The sequence below is a fragment of the Patella vulgata genome, chromosome 3, assembly GCF_932274485.2.
Source record: "Patella vulgata chromosome 3, xgPatVulg1.2, whole genome shotgun sequence".
In the NCBI taxonomy this organism is placed as follows: domain Eukaryota; kingdom Metazoa; phylum Mollusca; class Gastropoda; family Patellidae; genus Patella; species Patella vulgata.
The window spans coordinates 56,694,723-56,717,589 of record NC_065881.2 but is presented as its reverse complement, the minus strand read 5'-3'; the positions used below and the strand labels follow the sequence as shown (position 1 = coordinate 56,717,589).

General features: G+C 35.1%; 1 protein-coding gene across 5 annotated transcripts in view; it reads left to right on the top strand.

The window, feature by feature from the left end:
• Positions 1-264: 264 nt before the first annotated feature.
• Positions 265-22,867, top strand: part of LOC126814624 (CUGBP Elav-like family member 3-B) — a 137,964-nt gene continuing 115,361 nt past the window's right edge. For 2 of the 5 annotated variants that reach the window (XM_056099428.1, XM_056099427.1), the window contains exons 1-2: positions 267-626; positions 14,576-14,658. In XM_056099428.1, coding sequence (XP_055955403.1) covers positions 320-626; positions 14,576-14,658 — 390 coding nt within the window. In that variant the 5' untranslated portion in view covers positions 267-319. Of the gene's footprint in view, positions 627-14,575; positions 14,659-22,867 lie in introns of all 5 variants that reach the window. The other 3 variants (XR_008787455.1, XM_056099429.1, XM_050539900.2) reach the window with 3 other exon arrangements.

Genomic DNA, 22,867 nt, shown 5'->3' with positions numbered 1-22,867 from the left:
TATATTGGTTAACGGTTCGGCGAAAATAAAGATGTTAATGTTGTCCTCATCTGGTAAACAATTCCGCATCAAAGATTGCCATCTCCCGGTGATTAAGGGATTAGAGCTCTGTTCTTGCTATTAGACCTGTCGACGTATAGTATAATGTGAGTTGTGTGCTTTTAAAATCTACGAGCTTCCTATTAACCGTGTAATAATACCGCAAGTGATGCTCTCATTATCTCTAAAGCACGCGGCTGCGCGGTAGGATGCTAATTGGTTATCGATATGTCATGTCTCGTGCGCCAGGCTCTAGAGAAATTGATTACTAGACTCTGGAATGCTGGGATGTTATTACCTATGTAAATCAGATGCAGAAGCGCAAAATTCATTTTCTATGAGAGACGATTCCAAGATGGCGACCACTGTTCAGAACGGAGTTATATCAGACCTATTAATGGTAAACGGTGGACCGAATATGCTCCAAATGAACCACATCCCAATGAAAGAAAATGATGCCATCAAGTTATTCGTTGGTCAAATTCCTCGGAACCTCGAAGAAAAAGACCTGAGACCCGTATTCGAAGAATTTGGACAAATATATGAGTTGACAGTTCTTAAAGATCGATTCACAGGAATGCATAAAGGTAGGTAGATGCGAGTCGCGTGAGACATTAAACAAGAGTGTTATTCACGAATCCTAAATGTAAACAAGATAATAATCATTATCATCATTGTCATTCATCCTTCTCTTATCTCTGGACCACTCATCTCTCTATATCTTTCTCCCAAAACAGCATATTGTCATTCTGTCATTTAAATAAACATTTAAAGTATTTTAAATCGCTTTTAAGATAAATGTTGACAGCACGTGGCTGATAATGCCACTTAATTGTCAATTAACCCCTGGGGACTTCTGATATTACTCCATGCACGCAACGTGATTAGCGACCAGAGGTTAATGCTAAACGTATGCTTAAACAGGAAGCCAATAGAACTGTTTTGTAATAAAAGATTGATGAGCGATGGTGTTGTCTTTATGAGAAGAATGCAGTAATACACGGTTCAATAGTCTATTATTTTATTAATATAACTGAGTGAAAGGTACCACACTGCCGTAGAGTTATCTGTATACACGTTGTAGTATTGACATCCTTTTAAAAACACGTGGATCATTAACATAAATCTATTTCTATACGCATGTGGTATTGGTTAATAATTTGATCATGTGTTTGTGGACATATTTAATTATTTACTATGGTGGCAACACACAATGTTTACATATTGATTGTTTGTGAAGAACATAGTAATAATATACTTCTCTTTTAGGTTGATATTACGTAACAATTTTAATTGAACTTAATAATTAAACATTTTTTTTATTTCTTAAACAATATCTGTGTCTGTAAACCAATATCATCGCGTGTAAACAAAATCAAAGTGTGCATCTTAAACATTGTGGAAATGCAAGTTATGTTGATTGGGAATATTTAATCTATGGAAGACCAAATGGGACAATATTCATGATTCTTGTTTCTACATTCCAGTTTGAATATTTTAGACATGAACGCAACATTCTAAACTAATGATTCTTGTTTCTACATTCTTATGTCAACATTTCATGAACAAAATCAACATCTTAAACAAAAAATTGACTTTATGTTTCATTTTCGGCTTTTTATCGGTAACTTTTATATATCATTAAAGGAGCTAAATCGCTAACATTTGGGACCTAGAAATTGACAAAAGTGGGTCGCAACGCATATAATACTGTAATATGAATGTATATAAACTGATTTACATTCAATGGTTTCCGTTTTTACTCCAATTTCAAATCAGTTATGTTCGGCGAAATAAACCAGCAGTCTCAAGCGAGTGCAAATTTCTAGCGTCTGGTTATTCCAGTCTATATACGCCGTTTGATTTGGTGCAATGTGTCTAGCCTCGTCCCTCGAGTCTCTTGATACAACTGGGGCTGAAGCGCATATATGGTACACGATTCGTGTACCAATGGTAAAATGTTTATTTTGTCTTAAATATTGGATATCAGAAGCCCATCTTTTTCCGGTAAGATCACAACATGAATGTTGATTTAATTTGACAAATAAATCGTGTTTTCAAGGTTGAAGATTTTGGATGATAATGAGTTAGAGACTTAGCTACTTTAAATATTAAAATTAAAAAATAATTTCTAAATTTTACACGACAAAGAAATCAATTCATTGGTTTCTGAAAGCATCTAAAAAAAATCTGGAATTTGAACTCTTATGAAAATATTTTCTACGTTTCAAAAAGTCTTGAAGTTAAAATCTTGAAATGAAAATGTCCAGAAAAATATAATGAATTATCAACATTATTACACCAGAGGGCGTTAGCGTATGTGTACAAAAATGGACGATAATAAACAAAGAACAGCGAATTTGTAAGAAAGGCCTTTGTCCTAATTTTTCTAGCTGTTAAAATTATAGAAGTTATTTGTATTGTTATTATATCTCGAGCTTAATTTCTGTTTCATGCAACTAATTACTGTAAACACAACAGGGGCTTGCTTCCACTCGTGGAAAAGTTTACATTGATTTCTAATCTATAGTCTGTATCAAAGTTGTACACATACGCTAACGCCCTCTGGTGTAATAATGTTGATAATTCATTATATTTTTCTGGACATTTTCATTTCAAGATTTTAACTTCAAGACTTTTTGAAACGTAGAAAATATTTTCATAAGAGTTCAAATTCCAGATTTATTTTTTTAGAAACTTTCAGAAACCAATGAATTGATTTCTTTGTCGTGTAAAATTAAGAAATTATTTTTTAATTTTAATATTTATTGATATATAAAAGTTGCCGATAAAACGCCGAAAATGAAACATAAAGTCAATTTTATGTTTAAAATTTTGATTTTGTGCATGGAATGTTGACATAAGAATGTAGAAACAAGAATCATTAGTTTAGAAAGTTGCGTTCGTGTCTAAAATGTTCAAACTAGAATGTAGAAACAAGAATCATGAATATTGTCCCATTTGGTCTTTCACATTAATCTTGTTACAAATACTTTTTTTTATTATTATTATCATCATAATTATTTTTCATGGGAAACCTTATTTATTTTATTTTTAAGTTGGGTGTTGTATGCATACGACAACAAATGTAAGTTAGTGAATAAGTTGAAACATTTGTACGTCATAATTTTATTTCAACTCAATTAGATTGATTTCAACTCTTTTTTTTTTTTAAATCGCGTTATTGTTTTTAAAGGACTGCACGGTCAGGGCACTCGACGATCCCGATGTGGGCAATGAACATTCAATTTTTTTCACGACCGTTACAAAAAGGTGTTTCCTACACGCTTGGGTTTGTCTACGATATCACCTTAGGTGGAAGTGGACGTAAAACTCTAGAAACGAGGGAACGAACGCTTGGGTGGGTTACCAATTTGTGTGCACGTAGAGAAACCATTCAGGTTTGGAATTCGAAGAAGAGAAGGCGGAAACACCACTGTCCATAGACGTACGAACCAGAGGGACGGGGAGCAGCAGCCCCCTCACTTTTTGGCAATCTGACTTTTCGGGCAAACGGATAAAGTGGGAAAAAATTATGATACGACCTAGTTGGCAAAATAGTCTAATAAAACACTAACTGTACCTTTTTGTTTATTGAATACATCGAATTTGTGAATTGACTATGAATTAATACATTTTGTCAGGAGCCACACTGTTTTGTGCGACATTTTTCTGGCATTGATTGTTATTTGGATTGGATGATTGGAATTCAGGTTGGCAGAGAGTGGGATTTTGGTTGCAAAACCATAGAATAGCAGAAAAACGCACCCGCGGCGGCCAATGGCGACCGACGCCGTAGTCTGTAAACGGCATTTCAGGTCTGCCCCCCCCCCCCCAACATCTATCGGTCCCGTACGCCTATACCACTGTTCGGGCAAAATTCATCTTCCTAGCATTACCATATAATAAATAAGCGATGGGTGACAAGCATGAGATACGGATGATAATGCTTATGTTTCATAGAAAACCCAGTATCCGATGTCCTCAGTTCGATGCTTCGTGTCGGGAGCCACAGTTGTCCGGCGAATCAGGTACTGGCTCACTAACCAAGAAGTCTTGGGTTCGATCACGGTTTCGGTTCAGTCTCTAGTTGTTCGGGTGGGACGTAAAACCGCGGTTATATTGCTCGTTGACGGGCACGATTTTCGACTCAGCACAATGCATGGCCCAGTAGTCGGTCAGTTCAGAATAGTGGGACGTAAAACTCCATTCCATTTCATTTGAAGTTACTTGTCAGCCGCGTTCGATATAGCCTATTGGTGTTCAATAATGTCTCATTCTGGGTTTGATGTATCATGTAAGGACGATGTTGCTGGGACGTTATTGAAAACACAGACAAATTTTATACAATACGTTGATGTATCACTAAGGACGGTGTTGCTGGGACGTTTTTGAAAACACAGACAAATTTTATACGATACGTTGCAAATGTATTTCTTTCAATTTATCTGGTTTTACAGTCATAATAAACACATTCAACATATTTCACTCCTGCCATTTGTACTTCTTGGGGATAAAATTCTGCAAGATGTAGCAATAGATTAATTGAGTTTTCGTGTAACATTAAACACGGTGTCGTATGTGAGAACAATAACGTTTCCAAGATCTCTATTTTCCTCCCCATCTGAACCATCAGAAACAAATCACTGGCATCACCTTAGGAATTCCCAGTGACAGTTACAGGAAGGAAAGCTGTACAATTGGTATCAAAAGATTCCATTCTGAAAGTTTAACAGCCAGTTTAAATTCATAAATCTGTGAGACCAACAATAATTATTTTTTTGAAATAATCTTCAAGACGTACATCATGTCTAGACGAAAGGATGTATTATACACCCCTTAACAAAGAAGTATAAAAAGTCGTCTTTATTTTCTGGATATAATATGTGTATAAAGCGATATAAAAGTATTCCATTAGTAACCCGTCTTTATAGTGTCCCCTGATAGTTTACCATTATCTCTGTAAACCAGATGAAGCCAGCAAGATTTACAATTTGTCTAAACATGAAGGCAATTGATCAGTAAGCTGGCCTGGATTTCCATAAACGGACCATAGAGACGTGCTTTGAACAATAATAACCATACGATTAGGTTTCATTCTTTATCAAACCAAATAAAAACATGCGTGTATTGTGGTATGCAATGCATAATTATAGATTGTGCAACTCTGCTTCATACAATTAATACCACACGACGGCTTTGACCTTGGTGTGGCATTAAAGCGTTTACGAAACCATATTTTAAGTGTGATTTTCTTTACGAGTTATTTACATGTTACCAAATAAATCAAAGAGGCCCGGCTTCTTAAGTCATAAAAACGTTACATTTTAATGTGTGCTGTAATTTTTGAAGCATTGTTATATCGTCGGGTCACTGTTTATGACCTAATAATTTCAACACATTCTATGTAGCTTCCCGAAACTTCCGTCAGAACAAGAATCTGATCAATCACACAAAACTTTGATTAATTTTATTAGAATTTTATATAGTACGAGGTTTTTATTTTTACACTTGGGCCCTATTAAATCGTACAACACCATACAATGTTTATTTCATTAATATATCTTTTTAAAACACTCTAAATTTAATGCAATCTGTTCATCTAAAATGATCTACTTTTTAGTGTGCATTTTTTTTGCATCAAAACGGATTTATATTTATTATTCATTTTATAGGCCTTTTGAGAATTACTTTAAATATTCCATATGTTGTCATCCCATCATTCATAATTATTCCTGGTATAACCACGTGATCTCAGGAAGACGTCTGTATTCTTATCTTTTGACCCAGCAATAGCTTGCGCACTCCATCGTAAAAGAAATCATTTATTTAAAACATTGATTTTCTTTGCATTCCATATTGATGGCACAAAAAAAACCTCAACCATTTCATATATAGGCTATATGACAATCCACAACAGCTACATAGGTAATTCGCAATATAATCAGTAATTTTCAACGACCATAAATGTATACGAAACGTATAAACCGGAAAAGATACCGACCGCACGCATTAAACCCATTCCGAGGTGTCATTATTGGATTTGAAGAGTGTAACAAGGTGGCAGAAGTCATAATAAACATTATTGAGTGTAAATTATGTGATCTCAGATTATAACCCTTTAAAGTAACTTAACATCATTCGAGAGATCGAAGAAAGTGGAATCTCCAGGTATTGGAGTCAGTCCAAAAATGGTTCAATCCCGTTAAGTATCTACAAAGATATGAACAAGATGCAAGTCCAAAGCTAGCGCCGCCTGTTATCCTCGCAAAACTCTTTTAATGGGACTCTTTTTAATCCGATTAAATCCAAGCCGGGAGATTATCTACCGTTCATATTTTAATTTTGGTTTCCTACTTAAATTACATTAATTTGAGTACATTTTAGTGTTGATTAAGTCTGAACATATTTGCTGTAGGTCTTTAGTAGATATCATTTAATATAATTTAAATGTGTATACAGTATAAGAGCATCTTATACGCCCACGTTAATTATTAATTGTCAGCAAATTATTAAAATATTATCTGTATTTCGAAATAAGTTACATTATGAAGTAATTCTATTGAAAAAATAGCAAAACATGGGCAATATATTAGTTAAACCGTATTATTAGCATGGCAGTGTATTGTAAACACATGACACCTTCGAAATTTTCGCTATCATTGGATACGAGATGTTTTTTCGCTATTATTGGATATTAGATGTTTTTTTAAAACATCTTTCGTAACTACCGATGTTTTCAGATTATATCCGTTTTGTCGGATGTAACCTAAATTAACATTCCTATCACATAATTTGATAAATGAGATGGTTGTTGACATTCAACGTGATCATTTTATATCACAATGACATTGAGTTTGAGTTGGCTCAGAAAGGTGTAGAACTAAATGTGGAACTACTTTCATGTCAATCAATCCAGTAAGGAACGCGTGGAGTAATCTCATGTAAGGGCACCTCTTCACAACCTCTTATGTTGGACGTCATTCATTATTAACCCTTGTGCGGACACGTCGTACGAAAAACATTTTCTGCAAAAAGGAGTAATCTAAGACCCCAGATATAAATTGGTTTTTGGATGCATAATTTTATTCAAATACGATGAAACTACAGCTTTATATAAAGACTGAATAATAATCAGAGTAAGAAAAAATATTTGAGGTATTAACAGTGACGATATGAATTATAAGGTATTTTTGAAACCATACAAATCTACAAATAACTTAATTGTCATTTCCATGTAGAATCGTCTTTTGATGGGGTTGGTAGAGTGCCTAGATTTGCTTTCAGATCTAGAATACTAGAATGACCAACACAATATTATCAGTAAGAACGATTCCAAATACAAAGCTAGCACCGAGCGCAAAATGTTGAAAGGAAAGGGGAGGAAGTCCACAAGACCACTTGTTTCTGATAATATAATACTCGTATGTAGTTTCTTGTCAAATGATGAATATTGCTACTGCCTCACCTCCGTTCTATTTGTAGCATTATACTCGACATTAAGTCGCTGACAATGTATAAAATTCTCGCGAGACAATTATGAACCAGTTCCTCACTCACGTTAAGGATATGGTCATGGGGTCCCGAAATATCCCTTGTATACGCACAAGGGTTAAACATTTACATTCTTAATTCGATCGGATTATTTTTATATTGCGCAACTAACGACATTAGCTATCAACATCTATTTTAGATTGCGCAACTAACGACATTAGCTATCAACATCTATTTTAGATGTCGTTTTAGGCCTCGCTGACATACAGTTATTATATACAGTATGTACAAGTTCAATCTGAAAATTCGAAAGGCTTAATGGTATAAGTTTAACTTGAATTGATTTGAATATTTTATCACCAAGCAAATTATTTCCCACATTTTTCGAGCTTGGTTTCTTGATGATGTCGAGGTCAGAACGTGAGTAGGAAAGACAAATCAAAATCGTCAAGTGTATGTTCAATTATGATGAAATTGTACTCAATGAATATACGACTGTAGATACAATATTGAGAGATATTTCTTGTATTTGGTTCTCCGTTTTTTTACAGATTGTTAGGTTGGACAGAAAGACACAAGTTGTATTATACAGCTCATCCATTATTCATTACAGTGTCATATGAAACAAGAATAACCAGAACACTCAACCTTAATGTCGTCCTGCTGATTGCCGCCATTTTATTTATGAGATCACGTCTGTTTCTGTAACGGGAGACAGATCGGAGAAATTAGACTCGAGCTTACAAGAGATTTATCCTGGTTATAAAGAGAGGGAATATTACATGAAAATCCAATAGACAGACGTTCGAATAGGAATCAACTGTTCGAAACGACGAGTTTCATATAATATAATAACATATCGTTTAGATCAGTGATTATGTCTATTTCATAATGCTATATCACTGAAGATAAATATGTAATTCCATCAGAATAAGGCCAGAATAAGCAATAAAATCATTCAATAATGCAGATCATGTTCATCAAACAAGTATCGCTGAGTTTATCGCCCTTTGTTTATTCCTTACCCAATATGATAACTACTTGAAATTCAACCTTTATGGGGCTACGTGTTGTCTTCTGTACGGTGGTGTAAATTGTTCTGATTCAGAACCACAGCTTTATTCATTGAATCAATATGTAAATAACAAAAATGAGTAGTGTGTCAGGATATAAACGTTTTAACAGTCCATTGTTTATTGACTTTCAAGGAGTTTTATGAACCCTGGCGCAAAATACCTTGCACAAAGTACTTGAAGAGTCTATATTGTTATTTTTAATATGATATTATTCAAAATTAATCCACCATTCTTGTAGTAAGCATTCTCTTTAACAGGTCTGTAAAATAACAATGTCTAGCTATACACAATCTGATTAAAACACAGATCCTATTTCGTTTTGTTTTCTTTTAGTTCAAAATTTCGTTTTACTTGTCTTTATTACACTAGGATCTGGAAGAGTTGTTGTATACCCCGCGTTCTGGATGATGTGAGGGATTAGCCAATGAAACGGTCTGTTACGGCGAGTTTTTGGCGTGATGTGTACGGAACTGTCTGTAACCCACCAGAAACATCAACGCTGATTGGTTAATCAAATGTCTGACGTCATAAGGTCAAAAACCACCTGTATGACCTCTGACGCGACCTTCCACTACAAACGGCCAGACCTTCATGTAGTAGAGGCGATCGAAAGTATAAAAAACGAAACGAAATATATAGATATGTATTTTAATCAGACCGAGCTATACATAACATTTCCCAACAATTATTGGTCTTCCATGACACCATTCTCTAACTTACATACGCAAATGTATCGATTTGGGGAATTCATTTTAAAAAAGGGGAATGGTCACCAATAGATACGCCGGTCCCATAAATATTAAAGTTTAACAACCTCATACTCCTCGCAGTGTTTCGTTTGATTAGACATAATCCCACTTAACACTGCTGTAATGGAAGCAAATTTATGTTCCAAATTATGACTGGTCAATAGTCCGATTAACAACCAGTAGCTAACTGCGTAACAATATCATTACGCTTTAAACAGAGCTCCAGATTGGACCAAATATGTTTACATAACCTTACGTCATGACCCACGATTTTATTACGCCCAATTAACCAGTGCATATCAGTATATTGCACAAAACGAAACTAATGGCGTGACAAACGAGGCTATCAAAACGGATACAAAGTAAACAATACTGTTTGGAAACGAACAATACTTTCGCCGTTGTTGATACCTCAAAGTTTTAGAGAAGACCCCCAGATTAAACGAAGGACTGTCATGTTGCTGTACTTGGGATAGATTTGATTGAACGGGAAGAATAGACACAATGCCTCAAAAGCTCAAGTATCGGTAGTCAATCCAGCAATGGCCGGAGAGGGATTTCTCGGGCCATTGCTTCAGGAATATGAACAACTTAGGATATCAGGATGCTGCAGCCGTTTTGCATCCAAAAACCTAACGCAAGTTACGTACCATTTGAACTTCATTTTAGTTTCTACTGATTTCCAGCAGCCACCTTTATGCGACTTTAAGACTGGAAAACAGATCTACGAACATCAAGACCATCATATTATCTAACCTACAATTTCCGCTATAGTCTCTGAATTACCATTTAGATAATACTTTTAGTCCTTATCTTTATTCATTGTAAATATTAGTTTATGCTGTCGTTTATATTTGTTTTTCCAACTACTAAATAATTAAATATTCAACCTAGTTCGGGTACGACTCAATCCGGTCGGGCGTTTCCGGTTGTTCAAAAGGTGATTTTCTTCATAAGACCTGAAGGCGAAAAGTTCTTTTATTCGATACTTGAAAGTTATCCCAGTATTTGCGACATCTTTTAATTCTTAGCTAAAAGATCAATAACAGATATGCGATAAGTTTATAGAATAGATTAACGTCTGTGATGTGGTATCGGTTTTTGGAAATCCGCTAATCCAGTAAATTTTCAGGGAGACTAACTGGTGTCTTTATTCTATTATTTGCTTTTTTTCTGTAAAATGTCACTTTAATTTTGTTGCTGGTGGTATGGTTCTAATCATGTGATCGATAAGAAATTTGTCCTAGACGATCTGGTAATCCGGACATTAAGCTGTAATTTCTGTTTGCGTGTTATATCTTGGTAATACTCACAAACTCGACATTTGGTTAAACGTGTTGTTTTTAAACTGTGAAATACCTCAACAAGTATACTTTATTAGATATTTAAATGTTAAAAATGTTGTATTCACTATAAATATGACCTGTACTTGGTGGAAAAGGTGAACAGAAAATCAAAGGATAACTATTGTATGTTTTCATTTGATCATTTAATCACACAAGGCGTCTGATATACTCGTAGGTCTTCAATGTTGTTACTAATCTGAAGAAGACCGCCGTTAACATTAGCGACTTTCTCCAAAGACGACACTGGAATCACAGTTTTTTTCGGGGGGGGGGGGGTGTTTATAAAGAAAATGTGCTCACATTTTCTCTCGTATGATGGTCTGATGGCTTGATTATGAATTAACATTATTTCGCCATAAAAACAACCTCAAACGTGAGCAGTAAATACCTTTGTTTATGGTGATAACCGCGTCCTGGAGAAGGTGGGGTTGTCTATACGTCGTTTTATCATTTATTTTCTAGCCAGTGCAACTCACAAATGAATCCCCCTCGAATAGATGGTAAGGTATAAGACCGGCATGTTTTAAGGAAACTGAAGCACTGGGGAATTAGGTTGTCAAGGAGGGTTGGCTCCCTACGGGCGCTAGAAAAGTTTTGAATGGATCTGGTACTGGTATGAATACTCGGAGTAAACATTTTACTATCCTGTTCACAACAACACGAATGCGACCGACACCGGGGGTAAAGGGAAGATAAAAGTGATAAATACTGCAGAAATGGCAAAGTATTGCCCAACTGCCGAAAAATATATTAATTTGCTTTTATGTTAGATAAAGTACTGCACCCTGTGTATGCTACAAAAAACCTCATCAAGAAAACTACGTTAAACAAATACCTCGGCCTACGGCCTCCATATTTCTTTTAGTTCAGTATTCGTTCGTGATATGGAAACCCGTACAAGTATGATTTTCGAAAACATTCGGATGTTTCCTTTAATTTTATGGCCGTATTAATGAGCTCTTGGCAAAACCATGATAGATTCAAAAGAAATCTTAGTGGTAATAATATACATGATTTGTTTAACTTTGAATATTAATGTATAAAATATAGATAATGTAAGATTGGTGTAATGTCCGTATTATCGATCCAACTAAATAACAAAGATAGAACCATTTTCTGTTCTCATTCCTTAACGTCCATGAGATGACAAACTAAGACCAATAAATCCCCACATAAAGCTCAGCTTGAACATCAACTATTAGCTCAGGGAATGTAATCTATTTTTTTTGCTGTCAAGATGGAAAAGGTATCTTGTAGAGAAATGTTCCGGTACAATCTGTCATGCGGTGTTTTTCTCGGCTAACTTTTATAAATAAAATATGACCTATTTTTCATTCTTTAACCAATATGTCGACTAAACTGCGATGATTTGATGGTACAATTTCGATATATGTTACAACAATATGACAGCAAATCAACAGCTTCCTGCAGATTTTCCAATTTAATACATTTTATATGAACAATCTTTTTGAATTTAGATCATTCTTACTTTTTTTCCAAGGTTTGGTTAATAAAGATACATATTCCATCGCGTAAATGATATCTGATTCTTTCAAATGAAGTACATATAACAAATCATCAGATTTGGGTTAACTGGAAAAATATCGGTATTACCAAAGGCAATAAATAATATTGATGGGTTACTCAAAGTCACGCGAGAGGGTATCACAGTTGTAAAAGGCTTGTCATTGTTATTCTAATTCTTAAATATGTGCCCTTTGGCGCTGGAGTGATAATATTTGTTTGCTTTCTGGACAACCGAACACTTTGCAGGGTCGGTTTAGGTAAGGGTAGTTCGTAGATTTAAAGGTTCTTCTGGTTGTACGTTCATCCTCTCGCGTGTCAAACTTTGATTGGTAATCTCAGGGAACGAGTGGAACGCCTTTGTTTTACTTATCTTCGGGTCAAAATTATAGAACCCCCTTATCAGATATTGTTGCTTTATTAGAACTTGTGAAGTTAGTGTTTTGAACTTGATAATGATGTCAGAATTGGCAAAGATGTTCATTCAAAAACATCCAGAACGTCTACTTGCAAAAACGGGAGAAAATGTAGCAAATGGCACATACACACGTGTGTTTCATTGGCAAGCATAATTATAAACAAAAAAGGTGTATATACAAGCAGATGTCTTCTATTTAACAAGTCTATTTGTTTATACATATCCTATTATAAAAGACACGCAGATCTCTAGACAGAAACAACGTTATAGCAATACGTCTGTTTAGGAATGGAGCTCGTTAGTCTCACCAACATTATTCTGAGTGTGTACCCGTTGGCCACAATTATATTAATTGCTATAAAAAGTGTTTAGTTCTAATTAAAGCCACGGTATATTTTAATTTGATTAGAAAATACATGTTTAAAACAAAATTAAATTAAAGTTGAGTTATATACCACGTAGACGAACTGCCGTTTTCTTTTTTAAAAATATACTAATATAACTCATAATAACACAAGCGTTTATTAGTATTTCTGTTCACTTTTAAATATAAACGTTGATATTCATCACGTATTTCCAAATAACTATAGCGTATGTGTTTTTATTTTTACCAGGTGTCGCGGGTTAGATCCCTGTATTGGCCGAAAAGGACCTTGGGTTTCAGGCGTGGCTTCACCTTGTCAGAAATGCAGGATGACACAACGTCTAGTCGTTCGGATGGGGTGATAACCCGGGATACAGCGTACACATTGACGTACACATAAAATAACACTTGGCAGTTTCAATTCGGCTATAGCACCGCTAACCCTCTTAGCACACTACACGGCGTATGCTCATCTTCATTACCCCTTCATTAGCCCTTGGAACACTCTCGTCACGTCATGGTGACATGCAAACTGCCAAAAAAAAAAAATAATTACAAAGTTATTATTGTTTATATAATATAAGTTTCTGTAATAGCGAATTTGTAGAATAAAACCGTCGTTTTTTCCTCAAAATCATAATATAATTTGCAACGGAGAGTATGTTTTGTCACAAGTCCGTTTAGCTTTCAAAATCGATGTAATTCAGAACATAATTTATTTATTATTGGAAATAGCTATTATCAAAAAAGTCATATATTGTGTATGATTTAAAGAGGACATTTTCGATCTGGAATGATTTGCTGTCGGTGGCTCGGTACCTTATTTATTTCTTATGCGAACCTCGCATTGATATAATTGCAAGAAAAATTGCCAAAATGCATAACATACAATTCAGTATTAAATAGAACTAAAAAGACATAATAATAAAAAGCAAACAAGGAAAATGTGTAAATAGATAAGAAATATAACATAAATCAAAGCTTTTGGCTAATAATACAGTTGAGTTGTTGATTGATTTCAAAGTTTTTGTATAAATGCGCCTCATTCATTTGCCCTTTTAAGTACTCCTGCATTACCCAGGGGGTACGTAAATCTTTTACTAAACTTGCGTGTCTAATTTGCCTATACCTTATAAATTCCAAGTTGAAGATACAGTTATGTTCTATGTGAAAACTGATGTGAAAACTGATGTAGTTTCACTCGTGCCAAACCGAATACCAAGTCAAACTGCTACGGCAGTCGGCGTCAGATCATAAAATAAAAAAACTGTGGTCCAAGATACCAAGTAGAAAAAAGGCACTACAACGGGTATAAAATTTGTAGTAAAATTTAATTTCTTTCCGAAAGTAATATTTCCGCTTTTACATTTCCATATTAATTTTTACGTTAGCTTTGTTGCACCAAAAGGGAAATGAATGCCAGATTCTACCATCTCAACTATAAAGCTGTGAAATACCGTAATAATAAAAAATGTGAGTTGAGAATTCCCGTTATTCAGGGTTATAAGAAATGCTCTACTTTCACATTCTTAGTTTAGATTTTATTGTGTAATAATTTATTTCAGGTTGTGCTTTTCTAACCTACTGTTCTAGAGAAAGTGCTATTAAAGCTCAACAGTCGTTACATGAACAGAAAACATTACCAGGGGTAAGTGTACTTATCACAAATTAATACTCTTACATATATCGGTAATATTAAACAGAAATACGCCCACATACATACATGTAGATCTATATATTTATTATATATCTTATTATATATATGAATCATACAAAGATCGTCATAAAAACAATACAAAATGATTACATATACATTGTGATATACAAAAATTGTTATGATTACATATACATTGTGGTATACAAAATTTATTATACATGCCGATGCATATATACCATTAAAGACATATACATAATATGGTACGGACACAGTTATATAGATACTAACGCCGTTATACAGATATATTGTGATATTGACACCGTTATAGATACGCTGTGATATTAACTTTGCTATAGATACGTTGTGATATCATTACCGTTATAGATATGTAAAAACATACATGTAGATACGTTGTAATAAACACACCATTTATAAACATGGCTAAAGATACACTTACGGTATGAAACTAAAACATCGTTATAGATATCATATGCTACAAAATTTGTTATTAAAACATTTGGATACAAACATACCTTAGTTACTTTAGTATGTAAATATTGTATATTCATTAAACAAATTATATAAATTATACCTCAAGCAGATCAGAACATTATAACACAAACATTGTTATATAAAAGATGCATTCATTATGTTGTATATTATACTTCATTCAGATAATATATAAATTAATACATAGTTAATTAGTTACAAATACATTATGAAATGAAATCGTTATAAATTGTAATTTTAGCAAATGGAGTACCCCCCCCCCCCACGCCCACTCTACTTTCGCGTCCATATTTCAACAATAGACAGATAACGCGGACAGCTACTTATATCAACTTTTTAAAATTTCGTCCCTCCCTATCTTAATCCGTCGCCTGTCAAACCTCGTGGGTTTTCTCTGGGTCCTCCGGTTTCCCCCCACTGCTAAAGACCCCATTTCTCTCTCTTTATTTTAATCCGAGTCTCTGTTCCCATTAAGTATATTTGGTTAGAATATAGTAACAGGTGGACCAACATCAAAAATATGAATATTAACTGAGATGAGTGGTTCATTATAAGATTTAATGTTGTATAGAAATAATATTATATAATACTGTATGGTGTTAATAAGTTATATGATGAGACACTGTATGGTGTGTAAAGTATCAACTCTGTAATTACTTATTATAAACGTGTTGACTTATATGATCATATCACACGTAAAGGTGCCAAATCAAATTGGATATGTTGTTATGTAAGACGAACACATAGTTTCATCATCCACCACCACTGTATAATTAGTAATAAATATAGGTAATATCTACACACGTAAACTACTTATACTAGTATACATCATAGTACCATTCATTACCTACACACGATAATTGTTCAAATAATACGATGGATTTTCAAATCGTCACAATGTCTTTAAACGTTAATTTTTACAAAATTTTACAATTTGGGTACATGTTTTTGTATATGAACAATTTATGGTACAAAACAAAAGTAGGCGTGATAGCTCTACTTTAATTATGATTTGACGAAAGTGGATATAAGTGCCATAGTTTCAATAATTATAATCACAGTTCCAGTGTCGCTGGATTGTACGGTATTTCGGACACAAATATTTTTACCCCCTTACCCTTTTCTCCCAGTTCTGAAACCTAACAAGTTACCACTTATTTAACCTATGTGGCCGAACGTCAATCTACCTACTGAAATGTCAAGGGAATATTTATATTTATCCATGTAAAATTACACACGATTATCACGACGTAACTTACTTTTGATGCTCCAAGTTGGCGTGATATAGTTTATTCTGGGAATGGAATATTTGTTGAATTAGTTTTAATGTGGTTTATGATAATCGTAAATTAATAGTTGACAATTAATTGAACTTTTCCGGTATCCCCTAGTGGTTTTAAGAATTTAGCGACTTCTATATTTAGACGTAGTAAAACAGTTTTTGTTAATAATTAATGTCCGTTATATTCCATAACAAAGGAAAACATTTAAAATCAGAATACAAGTATTATAATATAAGAATGGTTCCGACTGTCTGCACTAAACAATGGTACCCTTCATGTCACCTGGATTATGTATATAGTATACATATTTATACTACGGAATTCGATGCATTATATATATCCTTAGATTAGTGCAATGTCCTTCAGACTTTGGAGGTTGATAACTTTGATTGGGGAAACTAGGTGTATAGTTTCATTAAATCAACACCTTGACTAAGTACGATCATTAAATTAGCTTAGTCTCTAACTCAATATCATCCAAAATCTTCGACATTGAAAACACGATTTATTTGTCGGTTTAAAGTTGCAATTGCAAATTTTCAAGTTATATTTTTAAAATGTATTAAAATAAAGCCTTAAAATAGATGGTATCCATAAACAGTCCTACCTTGTTAAAGAATAATCCTATTAATCCTATAATTCGCTATTGCCAGCTGAGAAATTGGCAAAAATATCATTTTTAACTTCAAATTCCAACGTTGGAAATTGGCTGCCCCATGTTGTCAATAGCAAAACAGGGGAGGTAATTGTGTTGTTATTTCCTGTGTCATAGATTTTTAAGGGTGGGAAATAATGCCCGTGATCGTATAATAGTGATTTGATAACCTATTAAGCAAAAGACTTTCTTAGAAAATTTGAAATTCTCGCTTTAAATCAACATTGATGTTGTGATCTTACCGGGAAAAGATGGATTTCTGATATCCAATATTTAAGACAAAATAAACATTTTACAATTGGTACACGAATCGTGTACCATAATGCGTTTCAGCGCTAATTGTAATAAGGGACTCGAAAAACGAGGCAAGGCATATTCCACAAGTCATGTCAAACGGTGACGCTATATTCTTATCTGGAGAGCAAGCCCAATAAATAATATCGGCGTAGACTAGAATAACCAGACGCTAGAGATTAAAATTCGATTGACAATACTGGCGTATTTCGCCGAACCTAACTGATTAAAAATTACAGTAAAAACAGAAACGATTGAATGTAAATCAATTTATACATTCACATTACATTATTGTATGCGTTGCGACCCATTTGTGTCAATTTTAGGTCCCAAATATTAGCGACTTAGCTCCTTTAACATTTTCTGCTTAGGCAAAGCCAAACTGATTGAGGCAAAGTTTGATGTCCTTGCTTTACAAAAAGAAAAATATGCAATTAATTAATTAATATGTGTCATCTGTTTATTTTGGGATTAAGGCGGGTGATATTAGCCTCATGGTTGGCTTGTTATATAACCGAGGAGTACTGGTTAGAGAGGCAGACACTGTTCATGCACCATACGCTGGCAAATTCCCATGGTGTGGAATTTGGTACGTTTGTTTTAAAAAGTTTGCAAAATTTTACTGGTAATTACTGTTGAACAGTCTGTGATTCCATACACATTCCTTTCACCGGTTCTTAACAGCGAATATACAGAGTTTTTTCCAAAGTTTTAAAACATCTTAAACCCGTAAAACTGTCTGGTCACGGTAAATGTTAGTTGTATAAAGTAAGCGTTTACCCAGCATGTACATTCCTGGATATGTAGTTGATAAACAGATAGCGTATGTTATATATAAACTATAATAATAGATCTAATCAATTAACTTACTTGCCTATATGGACATTATTATAGTGTTTTGTGGAACAAATCCTTTTACTTTAATGAAATATCTTACACGAATAGAAATCCTTTAAATTTACTTCTGGAAATAAAATTTTAACAATTCATAGTTTCATATACGTTTCACCGTATTTCACATATCACGTCTAGCTAATATTCAGGACAGGTTTTAGACACCTGGACCGAAAGCTATAAATTGGACACCGCGCCCAAGGGAGTGGTTGCAGCGTTAGAGTAATCTACTCTAGTCAGTTATTGTCATATTTAAGAAATCATTTCACCGAAACAGTCCTTGGCTGTCAAAATTGGACACTGAAGCTCCTGAGACCGACCATGGTGTAGTTGTTCGTTAAGTGAATGATTTGGCTGAGTTTGTTGATGAACATTTATTGCTTATGCTATGCAAAGATGAGCATTTTCATTGGTCAAATTTTGTAACACTACAGCTCTGCTTTTAATTGAGTATAGAATGTTCAAACACTTGGCGTATAAGTTCGTTAAGTGAATACTTTGGCTGAGTTCGTTGATGAACATTTACTGCTTAGGCTATGCAAAGATGAGCATTTTCATTGGTCAAACTTTGTAACACTACAGCTCTGCTTTTAATTCGTGCATAGAATGTACAAACACTTGGCGCATATGTTTATGTGGTGGATGAGCGGACATTCCCAAACAAGGGCATTGCTACCGCTGCAATATACGTCCACATTCCTGCTTTGATTAATAAGGTACTTTTTAAAATGAAGAGCATGGAATATGAAATGGCTGCAATGACTATAATATGACGAGAGGCAGAGAAGGCTAGGCGTTGGGGTTTGTTTCGCCAAATGTACAGACTAAATATTAACAAAAAAGTGGGTGTGACTACGCCCCAGGGATTCGGGGCATGCACCAAAATAAATAGTTGCTGTCTTTGCGGTATAAAGAATAAATATGCAAAGTTCCAAGATGATCCATTCAGAATTGCAGTCTGTAGACAATAAACACAAAAATTGGGCGTGGCTGTGCCCCTGAGGGTTGGATATGGAACAATATAAATAGGTACAACTCTGTTATTGAAACTATTGATATGCTGAATTTAAAAAAAATCTGTTAAACATGCATTATGCAAGAGCTAAATCTGATTATTGCAAGTCTTAATTTAGGCTTCAGATGTTATAGAAATTATAAATTAGATCTTTATTTAAACAACAAGACCAAAATCAACTCTGTAGACCCACGGATGGCTCGGCTACAGCTCGGATTTAAATAGGATTTCTGATAAGGGGTAACCTGATGAAAATACGTCAGTTAGATCGAGGCTAAATGATAGAGTGTACTTAGCGAGGCCGCTGTAAAGCGTTTCCGTATGCCATTGAAAACTTTACTTGATAATCAAAATATGTAGGTGGAGTTAACGCCTGTCAATCAAACGTTCGGCGAAGGTGAAGACACATTTCGCTACCATTTCTAGGCAAATATTACAACGATGATAACTATGTTCAGAATAAAGTAATTTGACTGAATTTTTCAATATATTCTTCTTTCGTCATCTACTTTTGAACTGCTATAGCAAGAATGGCCAACTCTCTATAAATATCTCCCATAATGTATCTTTAATAATTGCAACCTGTAGAGTATTTACAGACAAAAAATTAACAAAAAAAGTGAGTGTGGTACGACATCTCTGGGGGTCGGGACATGTACCAAAATAAATAGTTGCCACCTTACGGTATAAGGAATAAATATGCCAAGTTCCAAGATGATCCATTCAGAATTCCATCCGTAGACAAAAAACACAAAAATTGGCATGGCTTTGCCCCTGAAATGAAATGAAATGAAATGGGGTTTAACGTCCTACTGTTCTGCTCCTAAACTGGGCTAATGAAGACGGGCATACGCCATACAGTGTGCTATGAGGGAAATTTTGCCAGGACAGCGGCGCTACGGCCTACTCTTATATCGAATTCCAACTGCCAAGGGATCTTTTACGTGCACGCCAATATGTACACGGGGCATCGGTTTTTCGTCCCATCCGAACGACTAGACAGCTGCCCTTGCATCACTGACAAGGGGAAACCACGCCGGAAAATCTGGATCAACTTTCTCGGCCAATGCAGGGATCGAACACCCGACCTCCAGGCTAGCGAGCCAGCGTCTTACCCACCTAGCCACGTCATCCCCGTTTTGCCCCTCGGAGTTGGACATGGACCAATATAAATAGGTACAACCCTAGATGGATCACACTGACTTGGAACCAAATCTGTTAATAATTGCAATCTGTAAAATTATATGGGGTATAATGAATAAGTATACCAAGTTCCAAGATAATCCATCCAGAATTGTGGCCTTCAGACGCTAAACACAAAAAATTGGGCATGGCTCTGCCCCTGGGATCGAGACATGCACCAAAATCAATAGTTGCCGCACTTCGGCTATAAGGAATACATGTGCTAAGTTTCAAGATTATCCATTCAGAATCGCGGTCAGTATACGATAAACACACAAATTGTGCGTGGCTCTGCCCCTGGAACTCGGGGCACGCACCAGAATCAATAGTTGTCGTCCTTAGGCTATAAGGAACACATATACCAAGTTCCAAGATCTATTAAAAATTGTGGCCTGTAGGCAACACACAGACACACAAAGAAAAAATGGGTGTGGCTCAGCTCCTGGGGATTGTGCATTCACCAAAAATATTAGGGATCATCGTTAGTGTACAAGGAATAGGTATGCAAAGTTTCAAAAGGATCTGTTAAGAATTGTTGCCTATAGCCGACACGAAGACACACGCGGAATTGGGCGTGGCTCTGTCCCAGGGGGTCATCCTTAGGGTATAAGGAGTAAGCATGAACAGTTTTCAAGACAATCCATAAAGAATTGCGCCCTGTAGACGACCCACAGACACACACACACACACACCGACACATACACACATAGACAGGGTCGACGGCATAATACGTCCACATAATGAATGTGGACGTATAAAAAGCCACTTGAATAGGACACTCGTATCAGATGAAGATATAAACGCCGGGATTATATAATTGAACACGTGACCCGATGACTTTCTGGCTCACCTTTCGTAATTATTGGCAGCTTTCACATAACACTTTATGTTCAGCACGTGTTTTGTTCATCAAAGTAAGAAAAAATAGTTTTCAGTAGGGTTTATAAAGAATATAAATGTAAGAAGACGAATCAAATAGAGTTTACCGCCTCATATAATTTGGTATAATGTACAGTATTACCATTTTAGATAAGACATTGTGTACAGATATGTCCGCTATGAATGACTGGAATGACATACCTCACACTTTATTTTTAGAGAGAATTTCTAAGAGAGCAAACTCTTGTTTTCATGTTTCAAAGTTGGTTACTAGGAGAATGTCGACTGTACATTGCAACCCTACTTTCCGATTAACCTTCTTTCAAGGAAAAGCAGAACTCTCAAATCAAAGGAATTAATAATGTTCGTATAATGTCTACCCTTGAATTTGGTTACGCTACCAAATCTGATTTTCTAATAATATATTATAAACAACACAGTAATAGATGAAAGGAAATGGTGCTGCTGTCCCCCCCCCCCTTTCCCTCCACCCCCCCCCCCCTTCCCAAAGGGGGCCTCATAATACAACAAGAATATTATTACAGTACATTGCCGATCGGCGCGTTACCCTAGTCTCTATCATCCAGAAAAATATTCTACGAATATTAGTCTGGATGAGTTGTCAAAATTGTCTTTTACAGTATCATAAACAAAGACTAAGGGAAGTAACTAGTCCTAAAACCAGATGTTGACGCCCATGAAATTAATTCAAGAATGCCAAAAAATCCTTTTGATTGCATGCCAGTTCAATATTCAACACTCTTATTTTTTTATTGTAAAATTTCTCTCTTCATGGGACATATCTATCTTTTTTTTAAATTAAGCCTAATTCGTCGTCACGTACGATTCATGTTTGTTTATATTAATGCAAGAATTATGGGATTTATTCCGGGAAGGGGCGTAACTTTTACTTGACCAGAAGATACTGGATAATCAACCACATTAAAAACCAAACTCCCGGTTACGCATGGGCAATGGACTTTACGTCAAATATTTACAACGGTCCCAGACCCTCCGTACGTTGAAGACGATCAGGTTCTGAGTGAACGGACTAGCGTTACCCCTGTTCGATGGACATAAAAAATAAAGGTATGTGCCTCTCACACATAGACCCGTCAGCTAATTTCGTCATTTCGATGCTAAATGCAATTATTTCTGTTACTTGTGTTTCTTATCCGGGACAAATACTGGTGCCGCGACTGGGTCAAGTTTTAAAAAACGTGCAGTTTCTTGAAGATGCGTTATGTAAGAGTTAAATCTTCCTATTGCTGGTCTTTATTTTGAATTCAAATTTTATATAAATTAGTATTTAGACATTTATTCACATATACAGCCTAAAATCAACTCTATAGATCATCGGAAAGCGGGGATTTAAACGGATTGAAACACGATCGCTATTTAATGATTTAATTTTTAAAAAAAAATGATGAATCCTGACTGAGTATCGATTAACAATACTTAATAAACAATCTATACCACATCTTGTCG